General features: G+C 41.8%; 1 protein-coding gene across 1 annotated transcript in view; it reads left to right on the top strand.

The window, feature by feature from the left end:
• The first annotated feature begins 268 nt into the window (after positions 1 to 268).
• The window catches only part of pip4k2aa (phosphatidylinositol-5-phosphate 4-kinase, type II, alpha a), a 58,359-nt gene continuing 37,408 nt past the window's right edge, over positions 269 to 21,219 (top strand). Inside the window, exons 1-2 of the mRNA XM_007889794.2 lie at positions 269 to 384; positions 11,538 to 11,634. Of these exons, the coding sequence (XP_007887985.2) occupies positions 320 to 384; positions 11,538 to 11,634 (162 nt within the window). The 5' untranslated portion in view covers positions 269 to 319. The remainder of the gene's footprint in view (positions 385 to 11,537; positions 11,635 to 21,219) is intronic.

Below are 21,219 nucleotides of genomic sequence, written 5' to 3'. Positions count from 1 at the left end.
CTTTTCATTGCACCCAGGAACAAATAGAAAGTAGCTTGGAAATGCAGGAGCAGGGACTATGGGATGGAGTTCCAGTGGGTGGAGGCAGAAAGGCTGAAGGCCCGATCGCCAATGATGGGGCCGGTGGTGCGGAGAACATGGAGCAGGCCAGAGCCTGCTGAGCGGAGGGAGCAGAGAGGTCGATATGGAGTTAGGAATGAAAGTGCTGATTCTCGTGTGAAGGTTTAAGTTAAAATGCAACTGTATAGATTTTCGGAAAAACTTTATTGTTTTTTGTTTCTTGCAGATCAATGAGTTGAGTCACGTGCAGATTCCAGTAATGTTGATGCCGGATGACTTCAAAGCCTATAGCAAAATAAAGATGGACAACCATCTTTTCAATAAGTAAGTTTCATACCTTATGTTTCTTTCTCTGTCTTTCTCATTTAACAATGTTCTGTAAAGTAATTAAGATGTGCGGGTAACCGTTGACTAAAATGCTGTACGTTGAGATCCATATCCTTCATTGTGATTCTAACTACAATAATGGTATGCCTTGAATCATCCTTCATTCTTTTGCCTTTACAAAGAGGGAGAGCCAGGAGAGGGCTTCAACTTTCCTTGCTGGTGTCCCTGATAGACTGCTGAGGTCTGAAATCCCCGAAGGGAAAATCATTGATGTCAACCTGTCATTCAGTGAAATAGTACATCAAAGATCACCGTTCTGCCTTAAGCAATCTTCATGTACGTTAATCTGGCTATTCAGTTCTTACATTGATTTTTTTACGTTGGGACATCTGTTATAATTGACATTCGGTCTCATGCATGAAAATTCTACCAATTTATTCAGAATAAAATATTTTGTTTCATTTGCAAGTGCTTGTATCCTCCGGGTCTGGCCTCCTCCTCGTCCCCCGAGTCCTCCGCTCCACCCTCGGCGGCCGTGCTTTCAGCCACTATGCTGAGGGGCTTTGGAATTCCCTTCCTCACTCCCTTCGCCTCGTCCCCTCTCTTCCTATTTTCAGGTCTCTGCTGAAGTCCTTTCTCTTCGACAACGCCTTTGGTCACCTTCCTCCCCCTCCCCCTGGCTTGGCCCTGGGATCCATTACTGTGAAGCGCTCTGAGACGCCGTCCGGCATGGAGGGCACTATATAAATCCAATTTGTTGTTGTTGTATCATAGTTGGTATCATTTCATATAAATACTTTTCTGATTTACTTGCATCAGCTGAATAAAAAGCTTATATTTTGTCATAGAACTTACATGTATCTGTCTAAAATTCTGCAATAACTTAGGTCTGTGTTTGCGCCTACAAAATATGACTTCTTCCATCTGGCCCTGCAAAGCATTTCACTGAGTTTTCACATTTCAGCTAATACCTGCTTATAGGACAATGTTACTCTACAGGGGTATTTTTGTCTTCCAAGACCTTGACCTCTCACCATCTTGATATTATATCATTCCCAGATTAGGACTCAGCTATAAATTTCGATCCAAAATATTCCTGTAAAATTTCACTGAACACCAATCTCTAACCTCTGTTTTGTACTCCAAACTCTATAGATCATTTTTATTGCCTCAAACTCAACCCAGTTGTTGCATGTCGATAAGAATCTGTCTTCCAATATTGATATCCATAGTTCAAGCTCCTTATGTCCATCTGGGCTTAAATCCTGCAATTATATTGTGCTGGAAAACATTTCTTACTTGCTTGTATCCTCCGGATCTGGCCTCCTCCTCGTCCCCTGAGTCCTCCGCTGAAGACTATTGTAAATTGACCCAAATGTCCATCTATTTCTATGGGTCCTGTTATTGTAGAAGGGATCGGGTAGACATTTTGTAAAAATCTGTTCCAGGCACCAGCTCTCCAGGAAACTTGTCTCTTCTAAACTAATCCATTTTGTCCGTTGACTGCACCTCTTTGGTTAGAAAATGCTAAATAGAATGAATAATAATAATAGTCCTTGCATTTGATATATCGTCTTATCACACTGTTGAGACATCTAAAAGCGATTCACTGTAAAGTGACTGTATTTTGTGTATTTTTCAAATGTTGCACATCTGAACGTTACACTTGCCCAGTTTGCAGATTATTAAAACCCTACATAAAGTGCAGCTGTGCACTGGATTTATGATAGAAGTTTATGCATCAGTTATTCTTTGGATGTATAGATAGTTTTAGCTATTCACTGTCAGGAAAGGACCACTCCTGTGATCTAATATTTTGCTCAATAAAGTCCCACAAAAGGTCCATGAGATGAATGACCAATTGATCTGGACACCGTTATTCAAGTATCAGTAAAGGTATAAGCCATGACTTGCCCAAATGATCTCTGGAATGAAAACTAGGAGGAAAATCTCAGACTTGAACAAGTGAGGCGGAGGTTGCTTAAAGGAGATTTCTGGGGTAGTGCTGACTGAGTCTGAGTATGGAATGGGAGTGAATAAATACTCCCTTGATACATTTCTTGATGAGATTCTCACTATAAACTTTTTTTTCCATCATTATGTTCAATTAAATTAAGTTTTGTAGATCATTCTTAAATACTTCCTCAAGCTTCACTGAAAAAATAATATGCACATCTCTTCACACTGTTTATTACTGGACAAATGAGGTGCTGAAAGTTCTAATGTCTACCTGTCAGCATCCTTCAACACTTGTGCTTTATTTTGCCCACAGACTAAATGTGGAAAAGGAATGGGAAAAGCTGATTTGGCAATGAATCCCTAAATACGAGCCAAGACAGGGTGACTAAATTGGAGCGTGGCTCCAGGCATCACCTGGAGCTGATGCTTTCAACAGGAGCCCCCGTGTACTCCGCAGTACAGCTATGGCAGTGCCAATCAAACTGGGATTGCTCCACTGTGATTAGTTTGAAGCTCTCGGGTGGGCTGCTAAACCGTCCGGGAACAAGTTTTCTTTTAAATATTAAAAAAAACTAATTGAGAGCTATAACATTAAATAGTTTGTGTGCTGTACATTTGTACAGCACAAAACTGATTGAGAGCTATAACATTAAATAGTTTGTGTGCTGTAGATTTGCCAAGTACTGTATTCCCAGAATAGACTATATCAGAGTAGATAATAGTGGTGGAATGATTCAAAGTATTCTTTTCATTCATTATCTATCACTGGTAATCCTTTTTGTGTGTTTTTTAAATCGGGTATATGGTAGAGAGCCCGCTATCCTTGGGGATTAATCGTAACCAACGCAATTCTGGATATGAACACAGAGAAGATATTGAATTGGTGCATTTCTCCTTCCTTGTTCTCTCTCACTTTTTATGACTTTTTAGTTGTATGTGCATGTGAGAGAGAGAGAGTCTTTATTCATGTACTTGCCTGAATCAGATCTCGCTTCCTCATGCAGCTTGGGAACAAAATGTGAACCTAGTAACCATGAACGAAAGTAATTTTTTTGCTGACATTGCTTCACTTCTAATAGATATGGCTATTAGTATGTGGCTTCACAGCATTTTACTGTAGCTGATGTTGAATATAGTTCATTGTAAAGGTCAGGAATAAATCCATTGTCTATTAATTTATATACAGGAGAGTTCAGCACACATTACAGTCATTGAACTCTCACAATCAGGGTTGTTATTTGGAGGCCTTAGTTTTTATTGCCCAAAACTGCTACGGTTCTTAGCAGGTTTCAAGACATTATTGTGCACAACCAGAAGGCCATCCATTTAATTTTGATGATCACTAAAGTGACAATATTGCTTCTTCTTACTTTGCTAAAACATTTCAGCTTAAGCATTAAAGTACAATAGGTGCAGTGCAGTCATCGCCATTTGTCTGAGGATAAGCAGCTGTCTTCCTTCTTGTGCTTGTTTTCCAGCAAATCATCTTATACAGTATGTGGCAGATTTGTTCCATGATTGTAATATGTTGTTGGTCAGTTGTGCAAATCCCAACATTTTGAGCTACATCATCTATCGTGTTTCCTGGTGGTTTTAATTTGCTTACATGGCTTAAAAACGAAAAGAGGTTTTTCAGCAAGTAGAAATTTGTTCAGCATCCTGTTGAAAGCAATGGAAGAGTTCTGCTTTCTTGGGCATGTTTGCATGACTAGTGTTTCCATTGTCCTCTTTAGTATGCATGACTTTCCAGTGCTGTCATGTATTTCTCTTTGGAGGAACAAAATGGTCAATGTTGCCTGTTTAACATAGGCATCTGTCACTGACCAGGCAGCAGTCTCCAGTTTCTGGACAGTCTTACAAACAGTGCACATTCTGTTGCCTTTCTAAATTTGGTTGAAGTTTTGCAAGCGATTGGAATAAATTCTTGAAAGACACAAATTCTTGATGTCACTGTATAGGACTTTGCTGAATACAGTAATTCCAATTTGGTTCCTCTGGCTTTGTAGGATTAAAACGTGTCTATAGCTGGTCATATATCCAGTATGTTTAATTCATTTTGAGCAGTTACATATTTACATACTAGTGTTTTTTTTAAACACAGCTGTCTTTGTGTGCAGTTTGAAAAACAGTGAAACAATTTCCTCCACAGGCTGCGTGATGGGGGCCTTGAAGCTTTACTTGCTGCATAAATCTGCCAAATGGTTGACAAACCATAATGGCTAATATATTAATATACTAAAGTGCCTGGTATATAAATAATATGTATATATAATAATCAATATGCATCGATTAGGACTGGACATTGTAGTTACATTTTTGGCTACATTATGTGAAATTAAGAGAAGCTGGATTTCTAAATTAGATGTCTTTTTTTTAGATAAAACTGGCTTTTCTAGTTCCAGACACCTACCTAGTTCCCAAATCAATCTTTCTGTGGTTCTTCAAAGAATTCAGCAATATTCTAAGAAGCTTTTTATCTCCCGTGGCAGTGCTTTGATTGGTATACACGCAGAATGGTATCTGACATCTCTGGCAACGCATCGTGCTTTGGTTTCTGCACGGCTGTTTTCTATTCGTTGCAGGAGCCACACACACAAAAAAAACCCTGATGAAGCCAATGATGTGCTTTCTCAAGAAAATGGCAGGTTGCTAACGTGTACAAAAACTACTTCTGCCTCAATCAGCTTTATCTTCATCTGCACTTCAAAGAACTCAAGACGTTGTCCTCCCTGCAGCAATTTTGTTGTACTGTATTCTGTTTGAGCTATAGTGTCGCTAAATGTCATACTATCCTCTAGTGGATGGTAAAAGCACAGCTACAGATTTTATAAAATCCATCTGCCAATCCTTGTTTTGTCTGTAACTCATCTGAATGAAGATATACTGATAACCTCAAAAGATCCATATTTTGGACCTATTTTGTGACGAATAATAGTTATAACCACCAACCCTTCAGTCTTCATTATTTCTTTATCTGTGTGAACAAGTTTGTAGCGGGGGCTAGCACACTGTGTACAGGTGTGTAGCGGGGGCTAGCACACTATGTGTACAGCAGTATAGCGGGGGCTAGCACACTGTGTGTACAGGAATATAGCGGGGGCTAGCACACTGTGTGTACAGGAGTGTAGCGGGGGCTAGCACACTGTATACAGGAGTATAGCGGGGGCTAGCACACTGTGTGTACAGGAGTGTAGCGGGGGCTAGCACACTGTATACAGGAGTGTAGCGGGGGCTAGCACACTGTGTGTACAGGAGTGTAGCGGGGGCTAGCACACTGTATACAGGAGTATAGCGGGGGCTAGCACACTGTGTGTACAGGAGTATAGCGGGGGCTAGCACACAGTGAACATGAGTGTAGTGGGGGCTAGCACACTGTGTGTACAGGAGTGTAGCATGGGCTAGCACACTGTGTACAGGAGTGTAGTGGGGGCTAGCACACAGTGTACAGGAGTGTAGTGGGGGCTAGCACACTGTGTGTACAGGAGTGTAGTGGGGGCTAGCACACTGTGTACAGGAGTGTAGTGGGGGCTAGCACACTGTGTGTACAGGAGTGTAGTGGGGGCTAGCACACTGTGTGTACAGGGGTGTAGTGGGGGCTAGCACACTGTACAGGAGTATAGCGGGGGCTAGCACACTGTGTGTACAGGAGTGTAGTGGGGGCTAGCACACTGTGTGTACAGGAGTGTAGCGGGGGCTTGCACACTGTGTGTACAGGAGTGTAGCGGGGGCTAGCACACTGTACAGGAGTGTAGTGGGGGCTAGCACACTGTGTGTACAGGAGTATAGCGGGGGCTAGCACACTGTGTGTACAGGAGTGTAGTGGGGGCTAGCACACTGTGTGTACAGGAGTATAGCGGGGGCTAGCACACAGTGTACAGGAGTGTAGTGGGGGCTAGCACACTGTGTGTACAGGAGTGTAGTGGGGGCTAGCACACAGTGTACAGGAGTGTAGCGGGGGCTAGCACACTGTGTACAGGAGTGTAGTGGGGGCTAGCACACTGTGTACAGGAGTGTAGTGGGGGCTAGCACACTGTGTGTACAGGAGTGTAGTGGGGGCTAGCACACTGTGTGTACAGGAGTGTAGTGGGGGCTAGCACACTGTGTGTACAGGAGTGTAGTGGGGGCTAGCACACTGTGTGTACAGGAGTATAGTGGGGGCTAGCACACTGTGTACAGGAGTATAGCGGGGGCTAGCACACTGTATACAGGAGTATAGCGGGGGCTAGCACACTGTGTGTACAGGAGTGTAGTGGGGGCTAGCACACTGTGTACAGGAGTGTAGTGGGGGCTAGCACACAGTGTACAGGAGTGTAGTGGGGGCTAGCACACTGTACAGGAGTGTAGTGGGGGCTAGCACACTGTGTGTACAGGAGTGTAGTGGGGGCTAGCACACTGTGTGTACAGGAGTATAGCGGGGGCTAGCACACACTGTACAGGAGTGTAGTGGGGGCTAGCACACTGTGTGTACAGGAGTGTAGTGGGGGCTAGCACACTGTGTGTACAGGAGTGTAGCGGGGGCTAGCACACTGTGTACAGGAGTGTAGTGGGGGCTAGCACACTGTGTACAGGAGTGTAGTGGGGGCTAGCACACTGTGTGTACAGGAGTGTAGTGGGGGCTAGCACACTGTGTGTACAGGAGTGTAGTGGGGGCTAGCACACTGTGTGTACAGGAGTGTAGTGGGGGCTAGCACACTGTGTGTACAGGAGTATAGCGGGGGCTAGCACACTGTGTGTACAGGAGTATAGTGGGGGCTAGCACACTGTGTACAGGAGTATAGCGGGGGCTAGCACACTGTGTGTACAGGAGTGTAGTGGGGGCTAGCACACTGTGTGTACAGGAGTATAGCGGGGGCTAGCACACTGTGTACAGGAGTGTAGTGGGGGCTAGCACACTGTACAGGAGTGTAGTGGGGGCTAGCACACTGTGTGTACAGGAGTGTAGTGGGGGCTAGCACACTGTGTGTACAGGAGTGTAGTGGGGGCTAGCACACTGTGTGTACAGGAGTGTAGCGGGGGCTAGCACACTGTGTACAGGAGTGTAGTGGGGGCTAGCACACTGTGTACAGGAGTGTAGTGGGGGCTAGCACACTGTGTGTACAGGAGTGTAGTGGGGGCTAGCACACTGTGTGTACAGGAGTGTAGTGGGGGCTAGCACACTGTGTGTACAGGAGTGTAGTGGGGGCTAGCACACTGTGTACAGGAGTGTAGCGGGGGCTAGCACACTGTGTGTACAGGAGTGTAGTGGGGGCTAGCACACTGTGTGTACAGGAGTGTAGTGGGGGCTAGCACACTGTGTACAGGAGTGTAGCGGGGGCTAGCACACTGTGTGTACAGGAGTGTAGCGGGGGCTAGCACACTGTGTGTACAGGAGTGTAGCGGGGGCTAGCACACTGTGTGTACAGGTTTGTAGCGGAGGGTTTGTTTGTCACGGATGAGGCCGTTTGTAGCGGTTTCCACAGAAAAAGTGCGTCCACACTTTTCTGTTGGCCCAGCTTATGGGTTAGGACATTGACTTGCGGGGTTAGCATGACCTGCTCCCGGTGACTCATCATCCACTGAAGAGCCAGACCTGGCGCCTTTTCATCAGCATTTCCTCGAGTAATGCGGACCTGCTCGGCTCAGGAATTGGACATTTTGTTGCCAACTGAGCCACATCAGCTACAAGGAACGTGATTACTCTCATCCCCTCCTCCATGTACCAGGAGGATAGTGCTTTTGAGAGATTGTGTGCAATTTGCTGCAGTTTGCAGAAATTGTAACACGTTCACACTTGGTTGAATTCAGCCTTTCTGTTGACCACAGATGTTTTTTTTTAAAAAAAACACAAATTATGCCGTGCAAGTAACAAAATTCATATCTCACATTTTATGACCCAGTGAAGTTAGGATTATAGATGAGAACTTGTGTTATTTTTCTTGATCTTAGCAATTGCGTTTATGCAGAAAATGTCATTCTCTAGGTTGGAAGTTGTACTCTGGTGGTTTTCTGTTCTGCTGATTGCTATCAAAAGTGTGCTTAAATCTTTTGAATATTTTTTTCTATTTTGATTCTACAGCGGAAGCTTAGCTACAGCAGCTACATGCCTGCTATGTTGGCTACGATAGAAAGATCTAAGATTTATATTTCCTGTAGAGCAAATTTCACCAAATACAAGACAGTAAATGCTGGCGTAATAAGAATATTTCGACTGATGTTTGGTGAAAGAATACAGCACGGAATATATAAGCCTTTAAACCAATTTCAAATGGTTTAGTCTTTAGTCTTTTACAGATAGTGTAATAAGCAAGAAATACTGTTAGGGGCTTGATTTAAACTTAAAAAGTTTGGTGCACAGATGCAGCAATGTGATGTGTTGTCGCTGTCTGCAGAACCTAATTGATCAATGCAAGTTTCGAGGCTTGAGTCCAACCTGTATCAAATAGCCACCATATGATCACTTTGAACAGGAAACGCAAGTGGCTTAAACAAGCCCTTGAAAACATGACATTTATGTATAAAGTCCCATTTTCACCATTTGTGTTATTTTCAACAGTTCGTTTCTGACAAGAGTGGTTGCCACTATATATAATTTAGCAACAATGTAATGATTCAAAGTCAACATACGTAAGTGCCTGTAGAAAAAAAATTAGGTTTCAGGCCCAGGTGTTTACTGTATTTTATAAATCATTTGCCCCTGCCACTTAAAAAAAAATTGTGGTGTCAGCTTAGCTCTTACTTATGGGTCAGAAGGTTGTAGATTCAAGCCCAGGTCAGAACTTGAACTCACATAGTCTTAGCTGACACTCCAACGCAGCAATGGGGAAGTGTTGTATTACTGGAGGTGCCATCCTTTGGATAAGACATTACACCAAGGTCCCTTCTGCCTGTCCAGGTGGCCGTTAAAGATCCCATGGCACAGTATGAAAAGAGAAGTGAGTTTCTCCCATTGGCCTAGCCAATAAATCCCCCATATAAAATTGTTTGCGGGACTTTGGTGTGCACAAATTGGCTGCCTCAATCGCCCACATATACAGTCACTCCGCTTCACAGTAAATCCTGTGAAGCGCTGTGGGACGTCCTCCCGATGTGAAAGACGCTATACCAAATGCAAGGAATGTTATTATAATTGGTGGATGTGTTGAAATATTTTATCTACTATAGGATTCTGAAGCAAAAATAGTCGATTTGTGCTCTAAAATAAATAACATACAAGATTGAAGGCAAGTACTATCCTGTTTAAAATGTGTGCCATTACAGCAAGAATTTGTTTGCTCTATTATGACAAGCAGCATGGAATCGAACTATTACTTTATCACAGTTATGATCTTTAGACCTATCCCACCTCCAGTTTGGGTGCCCCTGTGCATGTGCTTTGGGACGTGAAAATTGCTATATATTTGTAAATTGTACACTGTTGTGTGCAATTGGCTGCCAGATTTCGCCTACAAAATACACAGTCACTACACTTTACAGTATATGCTGTGAAGCGCTTTGAGACATCTTGAAGATGTGAAAAGGTGCTATATCAAATGCAAGGATTATTATTATTGTGAAAATTGCGGAAAAGATGCTGAATTAAATACAAGCCAAAGAAAAATGCTACAGCATCCTATGAAAACACATCCAAGGCAGATTGATCTTTGTTTCATTCCTCCCCAATATTTTCATAAACTGAAGACACAATTACACCTTCAGATAATAAAGTTAGGCTTGTGCATCTAGGTGTCAAAAAATACAAATGGCCTTTTGGGATTTAGTAGCCTCAATAAACTTGTATTTTCTGACTCTAATGGAGGTTTTTTCCCCCAAACAATGCAAATAATCTGTTCCAGTTGATTTAACAATCAAACTATTTTTGCAAACTGAAATTCAGCTATACAGTGGGAGCTCTTAAAATGGCAGACCTCAGCAAAAAACGTATTACAATTCTGTTCCCTATGGGAGATTGGTAATCTGATACTCATCCAATGAAATTTGTATTCTCTATACAATTGGTCTGCCTATTTTGATTGCTGTGCTTAGAAAATCCTCGGCATTTTTGTGGTTCAGGAAAATTATCCAATGACGCATTTGGACTGAGACGGTCCCAGATTCAATCTCCAGTCAATAGCGAACTAGTCAGCCTCCTCATTGGTTGATCCAGGAGGAACAGATCAGTCATTGATGACTGAGGTTATTTTCACTCAGCTCCTGATAATCACAGCTGAAGCCCTAACTGGTAGGATGATCCTAGATGGACAAAAACAGTGAGAAGTTCACTTCTGCTGTGCAATGGTAGGCTGCGTGTGTGTGTTTTAACTGGTTAAACTCCACCATTATGCTGGTGCATACTTTGGGTCGCTAATCTTTACTTCTAGCCAACCTGCTCCTAAATTCTTTGGAAGAGGGTAATCAGGATATATGGTGAACATTCCATTATCAAATAAATGAAAACCATACAAACAGTATGTAAAACTCTCATTAGTTTAGTTTGGAGACCTAAGCATGGTGATTGGTTTTTATATGTCAGATACCCTGCTGACCAAAACAATCTTGTTAAATATCATGCTCATTGTCCAGTCTCTTGCATTAATGATGATTATTTGATTTATTATAGGGTAGATCCCATAGGTGGAATAAAGAGCAAAATATATATTCAAGTGAGCAAGAAAGAAATTTTGGCTTGCAGGGTTAATAGCATGTATTCCAGACTAAATGACAAAACATAATTCACTATTTAGCCTCATCCCAGCATTCACTTCTCATAAGCAGGAAGGAAAATGAAGGTAAATGAAATACTAAGTCTTTCATGTCTTGTTAAGTCCAAGTCTTAAATGTTGTGGAAATGGTCAGGAGTTGAATCATGACTAAGGAGTTTCTTCATTAAAATTACATATAAGCAAGGAAGCTTGTCTGCAGTAAGGTCAGGGGTGGAGATCCGTGCACCAAACACTTTTAAGATAGATACAGCCTTAATCTTCAACCTCTGATGTCATTTATCCCTTCTGTCTGTTCGATTCCATGATGATTTTAAGAGTGAGCGGGTAACATGCTTTAATCCACTGCTTAATCCACTGTACCTCCTAATAACTGCGTAAATATGCATTGAACAAAAGTTTTCTACTACATGCAATTTAATATTCCAGTAATTTTGAACTAAAATGATTAGTTAGCTTGAACCTAATAATATTTATACAGAGCAGTATCTAAGATTTATCATGTCTGTTTACCAGGGAGAACATGCCCAGTCACTTTAAGTTTAAGGAGTACTGCCCTATGGTCTTCCGAAATCTTAGAGAGAGGTTTGGAATTGACGATCAGGATTTCCAGGTAAGTCTGCATTGTGATCAATTAATTAATGTGAAATTCCCACAGTCATTTCTTTGAGCAATTAGTCAATTTGTTTGGTAATTCAGAGGCTAAGTAGCCAATCTTTTATTTTGGAGATCGGAGTCTCAGGACCTGCCTTTTTTATTGGACTTCTTCATTTCCTGAGCTGGGTGAGATTTTGCAAATCCCTCGCTAAGATGGAGTGTTCTATGGAAGCTGGGTGTTCACACGAAGGGCAAAACTGCAACTGGGTAATTGGCAAACATGGTCCATAATTACAACAACTAAGCAGCACATGAACATGGTGAAATCAGAGGTTTCGATCTCCCAAATCATAGGTCCATTTTTGTTTGTTGGCACGCATGGCTTACAAGGAAGGAAAAATGTAACCAATCTGAATTTTTTAGATTTCCATCTAATAGCATATGAAAATAACATTTTGAAGTGGGTTTCTAAATCTAGAAATCATAGTATGAAGTTTAAACCCTAAGAGCAAATCAGATTAGTTGGCAGAGAGATGGAGAGTTGGAAGACCAGGATGTGTTTGATCCACTTGATGATTACTGACTCACCAAACTGACTGACAAACTGTACGACCGGGGTAATTGCACGTGTTTATAACACTCATCGACAGACGCCTATGAGGAAGAAAATCCTATTTAAATGGTTGTATAGCAATGACAGAGAGGTTTCAGATGACTTGTTTTGAAGGGTAGATAGGGTATCCTGACACTTCAGTGTTGTCAGGACTTAATGTGTGAGGCTGACTACAACTCATTCACAACCTGGTAATTACGAAGATCTGGACCACGGTTTGTCATTATTATACACATATATTCTTGGTGTAAACTCAATTTACAATCCTGCATGAGATCTTTTTGCCTCTGATGTGTGTAAAATGTTGTCAAACCACAAATTACTAACAAAACAGTTCTTCATGTGGTCTGGGTGTTTAGACTGCTGAATGCCTGACTCGTAAACCAGGGAATATGAAAGAAAGTATAAATTCAGGTGACTAACAATATCATAATATATACAATGACACAAATTGCATTATTTACCTTTAATTTCATCCTGTAACGACATGGTTTTATCCATACCATGTATATTCCATGTGCTTTTCTTAAAAAAAGGGTGGGGGTGTTGTTGTATTATAACACTACTTTCATTGTAAATCATATGTTCCCGCAGAGATCCTGTTTAAACAAATGTATGTGTATCTGGTATCAAACAGCAGTGTATGTAGATTTCAATATGAATCCATTTTATCCTGTTTTATATTTTTCTAGATACTGTATCTATTCTATCCTGCCCCATACCTCCTCTGCATCCCATTCACCACCGTTTTTAATATGTTCAGAGTGTCTCTCTTCGTTCCAAATGTTTCCATCTGACTGTGAATGTTGTTGCTACATCAATTACAAAACTTATCTTTACAGCATTACCAGCTGATTTTACACCTGCTCCTATTTTCCCTTGACAATGCATTGTCATGCTTTCCATCTCTGCATCCCTCAGGACGTATAAAACATAACTCTTTAATTCTCATCCCCCCATTGTTTTCTACTCCTCTCTGTTTAATATTAAATACTGATGTTGCCAAAAGGTGGTAGCTTACACTCTTTGGTATCGATCCCTCTGACATGAAAGGTCAAATGCAAGGATTATTATTGTGATAGCTTATATTTTGTTTCAGTTTTATGAAGACACGTGCACCCTACCCAGGGGCTGGTCCCCTTAACTCATTAATCCCCATTTCATAGTATTTCACATCAGCTAATTTTGTGTTCCAGGTTTCTCAGAAGTGGCGTGATTCTCTTGCCTTCCACACTCAGCTGGTACTTTTTGGGGAGCCCCATTTGGGTAGCTTCTCATGGTCTATCCCCACTTCAGCATAAATCATCTACTTTAGATTAATTTTAGAGAAATAATCGTGTCTCCATTTATATTCCAATCTAACTTCTTTGTCAGCCCATCTCAATCGCAAAGGTGCATGTTTCAATGGGTTATTACTTCTCATTTCTGAGAGTGTCTGTCTTCTTTCCCCTTCTCCCATTAAAACATCTGTCGACAACTAGCAGCTTTTTCATGCTAACCACAGACTTGTCCCCTTTCACCTTGTGCTTTTGCTTCCAATGAACCTATTGAGGATGTACAAAAGGTTTATTTAATTGGCATTTTTAGTATGTCTAGTATTTTCTCCACAGGGTCGAATAATTTCAATGCTCATTTAATTTTACTTTTATTGATACCTGCAGCAGTAAAGTTGCAATATGCTCTGTTTGTGGCTGCTGTTAATCCTAAATTTTTTATCAGTCCCTTTTCACACCACTGAGGCTCTTAAGCTATGTATCCTCTGATCGATATCTCTTGAGTTTTAGAAAAAGCCTCAATGATTTCCATCTTTTTTTATCTCACTGGTAGTTCTGTGCAGCAAGGTCTGTCCATTGATAACTTAATAAAAATTATCATAGGTGAATGGGCAAATTCAGGACATTATTCTATCAATGCTGTATTATCTAATTAAAAGATGGTGATGTCATCCGCAGACATGGGGTAAATTTCCACATGTATGCAGATGGTACCCAACTCTACCTCTCTGCCTCCACCCTGAACTCCAGGACTACTGAGGTCCTGGCTGACTGCCTGTCCGACATCAAGTCCTGGACGAGGGCCAACTTTCTCCAACTCAACGTCAGCAAGACCGAGGCCCTCCTGATTGGCTCGTGTCAGCACCTCCGCACCTCAGGCACTGGCAGCATCAGCCTCCACGGCTGCACACTCAACCTCACTAAGCCAGTCAGGAACCTGGGTATCTTGTTAGACCCTGAACTGTCCTTTCTCCCCCACATCCGCGCCATGACCGGCACTACCTACCACCACCTCTGCAACATTGCCAAACTCCGCCACTGCCTCACCCCTCAGGCTGCCGAAACCCTCACCAATGCATTTATCACCTCGAGGCTTGATTACGGGAACTCCTTCCTCATCGGCCTTCCCAATTCTTCCCTTCACAAGCTGCAGATCATCCAAAACTCTGCAGCTTGTGTACTCTCACGCACCAGGCTCCGCGACCCCATCACTCCCACCCTCACCCGACTCCACTGGCTCCCCATCCCCCGGAGGATCGAGTTCAAGACCCTCGTTCTTACCTTTAAGCCATCCGTGGCCTTGCCCTCTCTTACCTCCCTGACCTGCTGACTCCCTACCAACCTGCCCGCTCCCTTCGCTCATCAGGCTCCAGCCTGCTCCATGTTTCCCGCCCGACCCGCCCTACCATCAGTGGCCGGGCTTTCAGCCTCTCTGCGACCACACTCTGGATGACGATATCGATATCCCACGGTCCCTTCGCTTCCTCCCTCACATCCTTCAAAGCCGGTGTCAAGACCTTTCTCTTTGACCGTGCCTTTGGTCTCCCTCCCACCTCTCTGCCTTCCCTTGCCCCTACACCACCCTTCCCCTATGCTGGGCCCCCAACATCTGACTTTTCAGCGCTTTGGGACATCCTCCTGACGTGAAAGGCGCTCTAAAATGTAATTTTGTTGTTGTTGTTGCACATCTTCGTTGTTTGTGCTAGAGAAAGTGTAACAGTTTTTTCCAAATAGAAATTTGGGGAATTCTTAAATTCATTTGAAGAATTTGCATGTACCACCTTCCTCTCCACACTCTCCCTTGCTCATTGTCCAATCCTTTCTCTGTGAAATGCTCCAAGACATTATCCTACACAAAGGGCTCTATAGCAATGCAAGTTGTGGCATAAGAACTATGGAAAAAAAAGGCTGAATTTAGGAATTTTTTTTCAATATTGTACAATCTTAAATTTGAAGATAGACCATTAAGCATTTCAGCCTTCACATTATTTCTGTCCTTCTTTTCCTCCATCCACCACCGGGAATTTGTTACAGATGATTCTCTCTTTACCTTTAAACTTCTCAGGTTTTAATGAGAATCCACTTTGCTATGTGTTACTCTGTAATGGTTGAATGTGGCCCCCAAACTCTCACATTCTGTATCATTTGAAATCTCTTAGCACCTGGTTAATTTTTCCAGTCTCGTCTGTCATTCCTCCTATCTAATTAACTTTAAGGGTAGCTGGTGAATTAGTAATTAGCTTCAAGACATCTCAGGGGCAGGGACCTTTAGCTATATATACACTATTTCTGACAACTTCACATATGTAGTGTAGGTGACAGGTGTCCACAAAGTCAGCAAATTAATCAAAGTAGTAATCCATGAGTATGCAGTGTCAGACTGACTCAGTTGGTAGCACACTGGCATCAAGGACAGATGCTTTGGGGTTTAAGCCTAGGACGGGATTTGAGTTCAGAGCCAAGGTTGATGATCCAGTGCAGTAGAGGGAAGTTCTGCATTGTCAGAGGTCCCATTTGACTGATAATTAAAGCAAAGTCTGCCTTTTGAGGTTGCTATTGCAGGTCCACTATTCTAAAAGAGAAGGATGTTCTCTGTCCTAACCAAAATTCTTCCTGATAAATGTCCTGGTCATTCACTTCATGACTGTTTGTGGGACCTTGCTCTGACCCTCCGCTTGCCCCTTCCTTCCCATCTTCAGATCGCACTTGAAGACTTTCCTCTTCGACAGTGCCTGCAGTCCACCCCCACCCCCTCCCCCGGCCTCATACTCTGACACAAGTGCTTGGAAGCGCTACCCTGTGTGAGGGGTGGTATACAAATGCACACTGAAGTAGAAGTTGATCTGTCTAATTAGCTGCCATATTTTCCTACAAATATGAAATCATTACACTTGATAGCAGTCATCTGAGAAGTGCTTCGAGCTGGTTTGTTATGGGCAGAATATAATGTGCAAGGATTATCATAATGTTAATACTGACTGACTGTAATTAACAAAAAAGCATTAATGCACTAATACACCTTGCTACACTGCACTATTTATACAATTGTGGCAAAATGTTTTTTCTATTTTTAAATAAAACAACATTTTTAAAATTTTATGCATTTATCTTGCAGTGTTAATTTTACAAAGCAAGGACTCGCTTCTAATTCCGTAACTGCAAAACACTCGGATGTTTAATGAACAGTTTTGTTAAGCCATGGGTGAGGAGGCAGGGGAAACCCATCAAGTTTAATAATAATAATTCTTTAATTTTTTATTTGATATCGCGCCTCATTACGTTGTCAAGTCGTAATGTACTTCAGTGGTTAGGGCATTCACCTCGTAAGCAAGAGGACCTGGGTTCGATTCCCAGGCAGGGCAAAAGGTTAAGCAAGTTTCCTTATTCCACACATCTCTGTATACATAGCAGTAAGTAGGAACCCGGTTGTTCATCGATTGGCAGATCGCTTTTCTGGGGGTAATAATCCCTTAAAAAAAAAGATAATAATTTGGTCACTTAATCCATGACTGTTTGTGGGACACTGCTGTGCACAATTGGCTGCCATGTTCCACCCACAAAATACAGTCAATTCACTTTACAGTAGATTTTGTGAAGCGCTTTGATACGTCTTGAAGATGTGATAAGGCGCTACATAATAATAATCCTTGCATTTGATATAGCACTATATCATGTCTTCGAGATGTCTCAAAGCGCTTCACAGAATATACTGTAAATTAATTTGACTGTATATTTTGTGGGTGAAATGTGGCAGCCAATTGCACACAGCAGTGTCCCACACACAGCCATGGATTGAGTGACCAAATTATTTTAATTTATTTTGAAGGAATTATTCCCCCCTGAAAAGTGATCCGCCAATTGACTAACAACTGGGTTCGTACTTATTGCTAGTTAAACAGAGACGTGTGGAGTAACAAAACTTGCCCAACGCTTCACCCTGCCGGGAATCAAACCCAGGTCCTCTTGCTTGTGAAGGGAGTGCTCTAACCACAAAACTACAGGTATCCTCCTGTGTCACTGTTATTAAATGCACAAATTATTATTATAATTGTTAAGACATCTCAAAGGACTTTACAGAATATACTGTAAAGAGTTTTGGACTGTTTTGGGGGAAAAATGCGGCAATTTTTTTTAAATTGACATTAGTACAATCTTAAAGGGATATGGATATAATCTAAGAGATAGAAGATAGAAGAGATAGAGATAGAAGAGCAAAGAGATTTAGAGATTCAGATTAACGAGAATCTTAAATTAAATTAACTGGCTGTGGTTTCTGCAAGAGCAGAATGCAACATAGAGCAATATTTGTTGAAAATTTATAACTGGAAACTAATATCTCCCATAAAAGTGAAAAATTGGACCCCGAATTGTTCTATTACATGCAATTATTCCATACAGGAAAAAAAACAGGAACAGTCATTTACGGTGGTCCAATCTTTTGGCTGCCGAGGGCCAGATGCCCTATTTGAGGCCCTAAATGTCTGCGGGCTGCATAAGCAATATTTTTGAGTGTGCCTTCCAGAAAGATAACATTTATGGGTTATGGAGGGAGCGGGTGGGTCAGATGAAATGGAGGGAGGTGTGGGAGTGGCGGGATGAAACCAGGCCGTGAGTCAGATCCAGCTAACAAGGTTTGTTATCTGGGTGCATTTTATACTTGTTTAGCATACATGAAAAAAAGGTTACTGGATAGGATGCACTCCACCGCAGAATGTACAGGTGAAACAACTTGACAGACAATGGTAGATATGGATCTTATTCTTATCTTATTTGTGTCAGCTACAGATAGGTGCCAGCATTAAAATATAATAGAAGAGAATTGTTTTTTAAAAAAAGGCTTAAACTTAAGAACTCATTTACGTTTACGTGAGAATTATCACTCAAATGTGTAACTGTGAGCAGCAGTTAAATTATCAATAATGATTTCCATGTATTACAATACAAAATACAAAACCAATAAACCCAAATTAGAAAAATTAGATATTAGAACTTATTAATCATCTTGATCTGAAATAGTAGGTGTTGATTGTTTCTGCAATAAGTTTTATATGTGCAGGCAAAGGCAATCAAAATATAATTAGTTTTAGAGGTGAATATTCTTGCTGACCCATGTTCCGAAATCCATGTAAAAGCAGACTATTTTCCTGCCGTTGTCATTGGCACAAATTTATTTCTGTTGTGTTCCATCGTATCAAAGCTTGTTGGTAAAGAAACGACTAATTAGCCTCTCAGTTGCAGCACAGAGAATGAATAATTATTTCCATACCATGCTGTATTTGCAGGGTCAAGTCATGCAAGGTGCCATTAGTTGACTAGACTCCTAGAGATTAGAACTGACTAATGAAAATTACCTTTAATGCGACCTTTCTCCTTGTGAGGTTAACAAACCTAATCCAGCTACAAAGGGGCTGGGAGCGTTCAGTGCATTTTATGTGTGGGTTGTAAACACCGTTATGGGTTGGCTCATTATTCTATTTGAAAAATCATGATAGTGGTGTTTGACAAATATCCTACTTGACTTAATTTGCTTCTTGCATTAATGTCCCCTTTAACACACACTGCTTCTGACTATTTCTACTCTAGATGGATAATTGTAGCTATAAAAATAGTGTATACAGTTTGTCTTAATATGTTCAGCTCTTTCTTACAATTTCTATAAAAAATTCTATGCTACTTCTTCCTCCACTCATTCTGTTTGACACTCTTCACTTCGGTTTCCATCTAACTCACAGCAACAAGACATCCTCATTCAAAGATATGAATGGCAAACTTAGTCTGCAACCATATCGTCTGCAACCAGGTCTCCCTGTGTTTCTGCTTTGTCCTTGCAATAATAATAAAATATCCGCAAAATGGATTTATGCCAAAAATCAAGAAATAACTGAAACCACACTAGCGATCCAACATGGACTTACCTAGACTCATGCCAATGTTGGGTGGGGGAGTATGGGTGCATGCTTCTTGACTGCCCCAAAGGCCACTTCCGGCCCGCGGGCTGCAGGTTGGCCATCACCGGTGTAGGGTGAATGTGGCAGCCAGTTTACGCACAACATTGTCACACAAACAGCCATGAAGTGAATGGAGAATTTTATCCTTGACCTCTCCATTACCTTCAAACACCATTGACCACTCCCTCTTCCATCATTATCATTTCTTCCTGCTCCATCTTCATGGCACTCTCCTAATTTCGCTCCAACAACCCGACCACCAATTTAATTTTGTCTCCTCAATTAACTGGGCCTCCCATGGTGCATATTCACTTGCGATGTTCCTCGTGGTTCTACTGTGGGCCTGTCTTATCGAAGGCTACCCATTCGTGACAACTAACTCTCACTCTCTCGGTCTCCATTATTATCTCCACTGCTGTCTTGAACAACTACCTGTTAAGACCTGGATAAGCCTCAACTTTCTTCAGGTGTGCATCAGCAAAACTAAAACCATACAGTTTTGGTGATTCACACCAGCAAACCTAGTCGTTCCCACTGGCTCACCTCTTTGCCTCTGGCTCCAATTCTCCGATTTCTTACTCCCAACTTCAGGAAACAGTGTGCAATGTTGTATTTTGTTTGAACCTCAGCTACCTTTTAAGCCCTATATCCAATCTTTTGACCAAGACTGCTTTTCTCCACCTCCATCCCTTCCTTACTCCCAAAACAAAAGAAACCCCCATTCATGCCTTTGTCACCTCCAGAATTGTTTTTTAACTGTATTTTCACTGGACTCTGTAGCTTGACACTCCATGCTCAAGCTCATCAAGAAACCTCTCAGCTCATATCTACTTGGCTCAGCACCTTGGGACATCCTCCTGATGTGAAAGGCGCTATATAAATGCAATTTGTTGTTGTTAGCTCTGTTTGCCCGTCCTCTCCATGCTCATCAGGTTCCACTGGCTCCCTGTCCCTCCACTGAATTGACTTCAAGATCTTCATTCTAACCTTCAAATTCCTTCAAATTCAACTGTGCACTCTAACTGCCCGCATCTAGTATTGGTGACCAAGCTTCCAGCCACTGGGATCCTACTTCCTGGAACTATCTGCCTCTATTCCCCCTTCCTGTTTTCAGACCTGCCTAAAAATCCAGCTCTTCCTTTGGTCTGTACCCTCCTAACCCATAATCTAATAGAATAGACTAACATGCTGGAGTGGCTGAATGGCCTATTCCAATGTTCCAAACCCCCTTATTTTCCCCCTTGCTCAGGTTTCCACTTTGTCTCTGGAATGCTCTTCAAGGTATGAAAGGTGCTATATAAGAGCACCTAGTTTATTTGTGTGCAAGGCGGGGGGCCTTAGGAGGGGATGTAACTCTTAACAACATTTTCCTGGATTCTAACCTTGTCATCTCAAGTAATTAAAGTTATTTTTACCCTTCTTATTTGTAAACAATTGAAAGTATTTATCCAAACGTGTCCATAAAAATGTACCCGCGTTAGAATAAATCACAAATCTTATAAGGCACATTCTTATAGTTATTGAAGTATGTTAGATCATTTCCTTGCCTGCTGTTGTTTCTTTTGATGAATAGTTTGTCAGATCTTCCAAACTGGCCATTACTGCATAATGTGCACAGCAGCAGAGAACTGGGATGATCAAATTTATTCTTTGGGGGAGGAGGCGGGCTTCAACTCTCAAGTGATTGGGGAAGAGAATCAGGAATGATTTATAAAGGACTTTTTCACAAGTGAAACAAACTTACATTCATTTTAAAAATAATGAGT

Source organism: Callorhinchus milii, unplaced genomic scaffold (assembly GCF_018977255.1).
Source record: "Callorhinchus milii isolate IMCB2004 unplaced genomic scaffold, IMCB_Cmil_1.0 Scaffold2, whole genome shotgun sequence".
NCBI lineage: Eukaryota > Metazoa > Chordata > Chondrichthyes > Chimaeriformes > Callorhinchidae > Callorhinchus > Callorhinchus milii.
The sequence above is the reverse complement of the archived record's forward strand: the minus strand, read 5'-3'. Positions and strand labels throughout refer to the sequence as shown.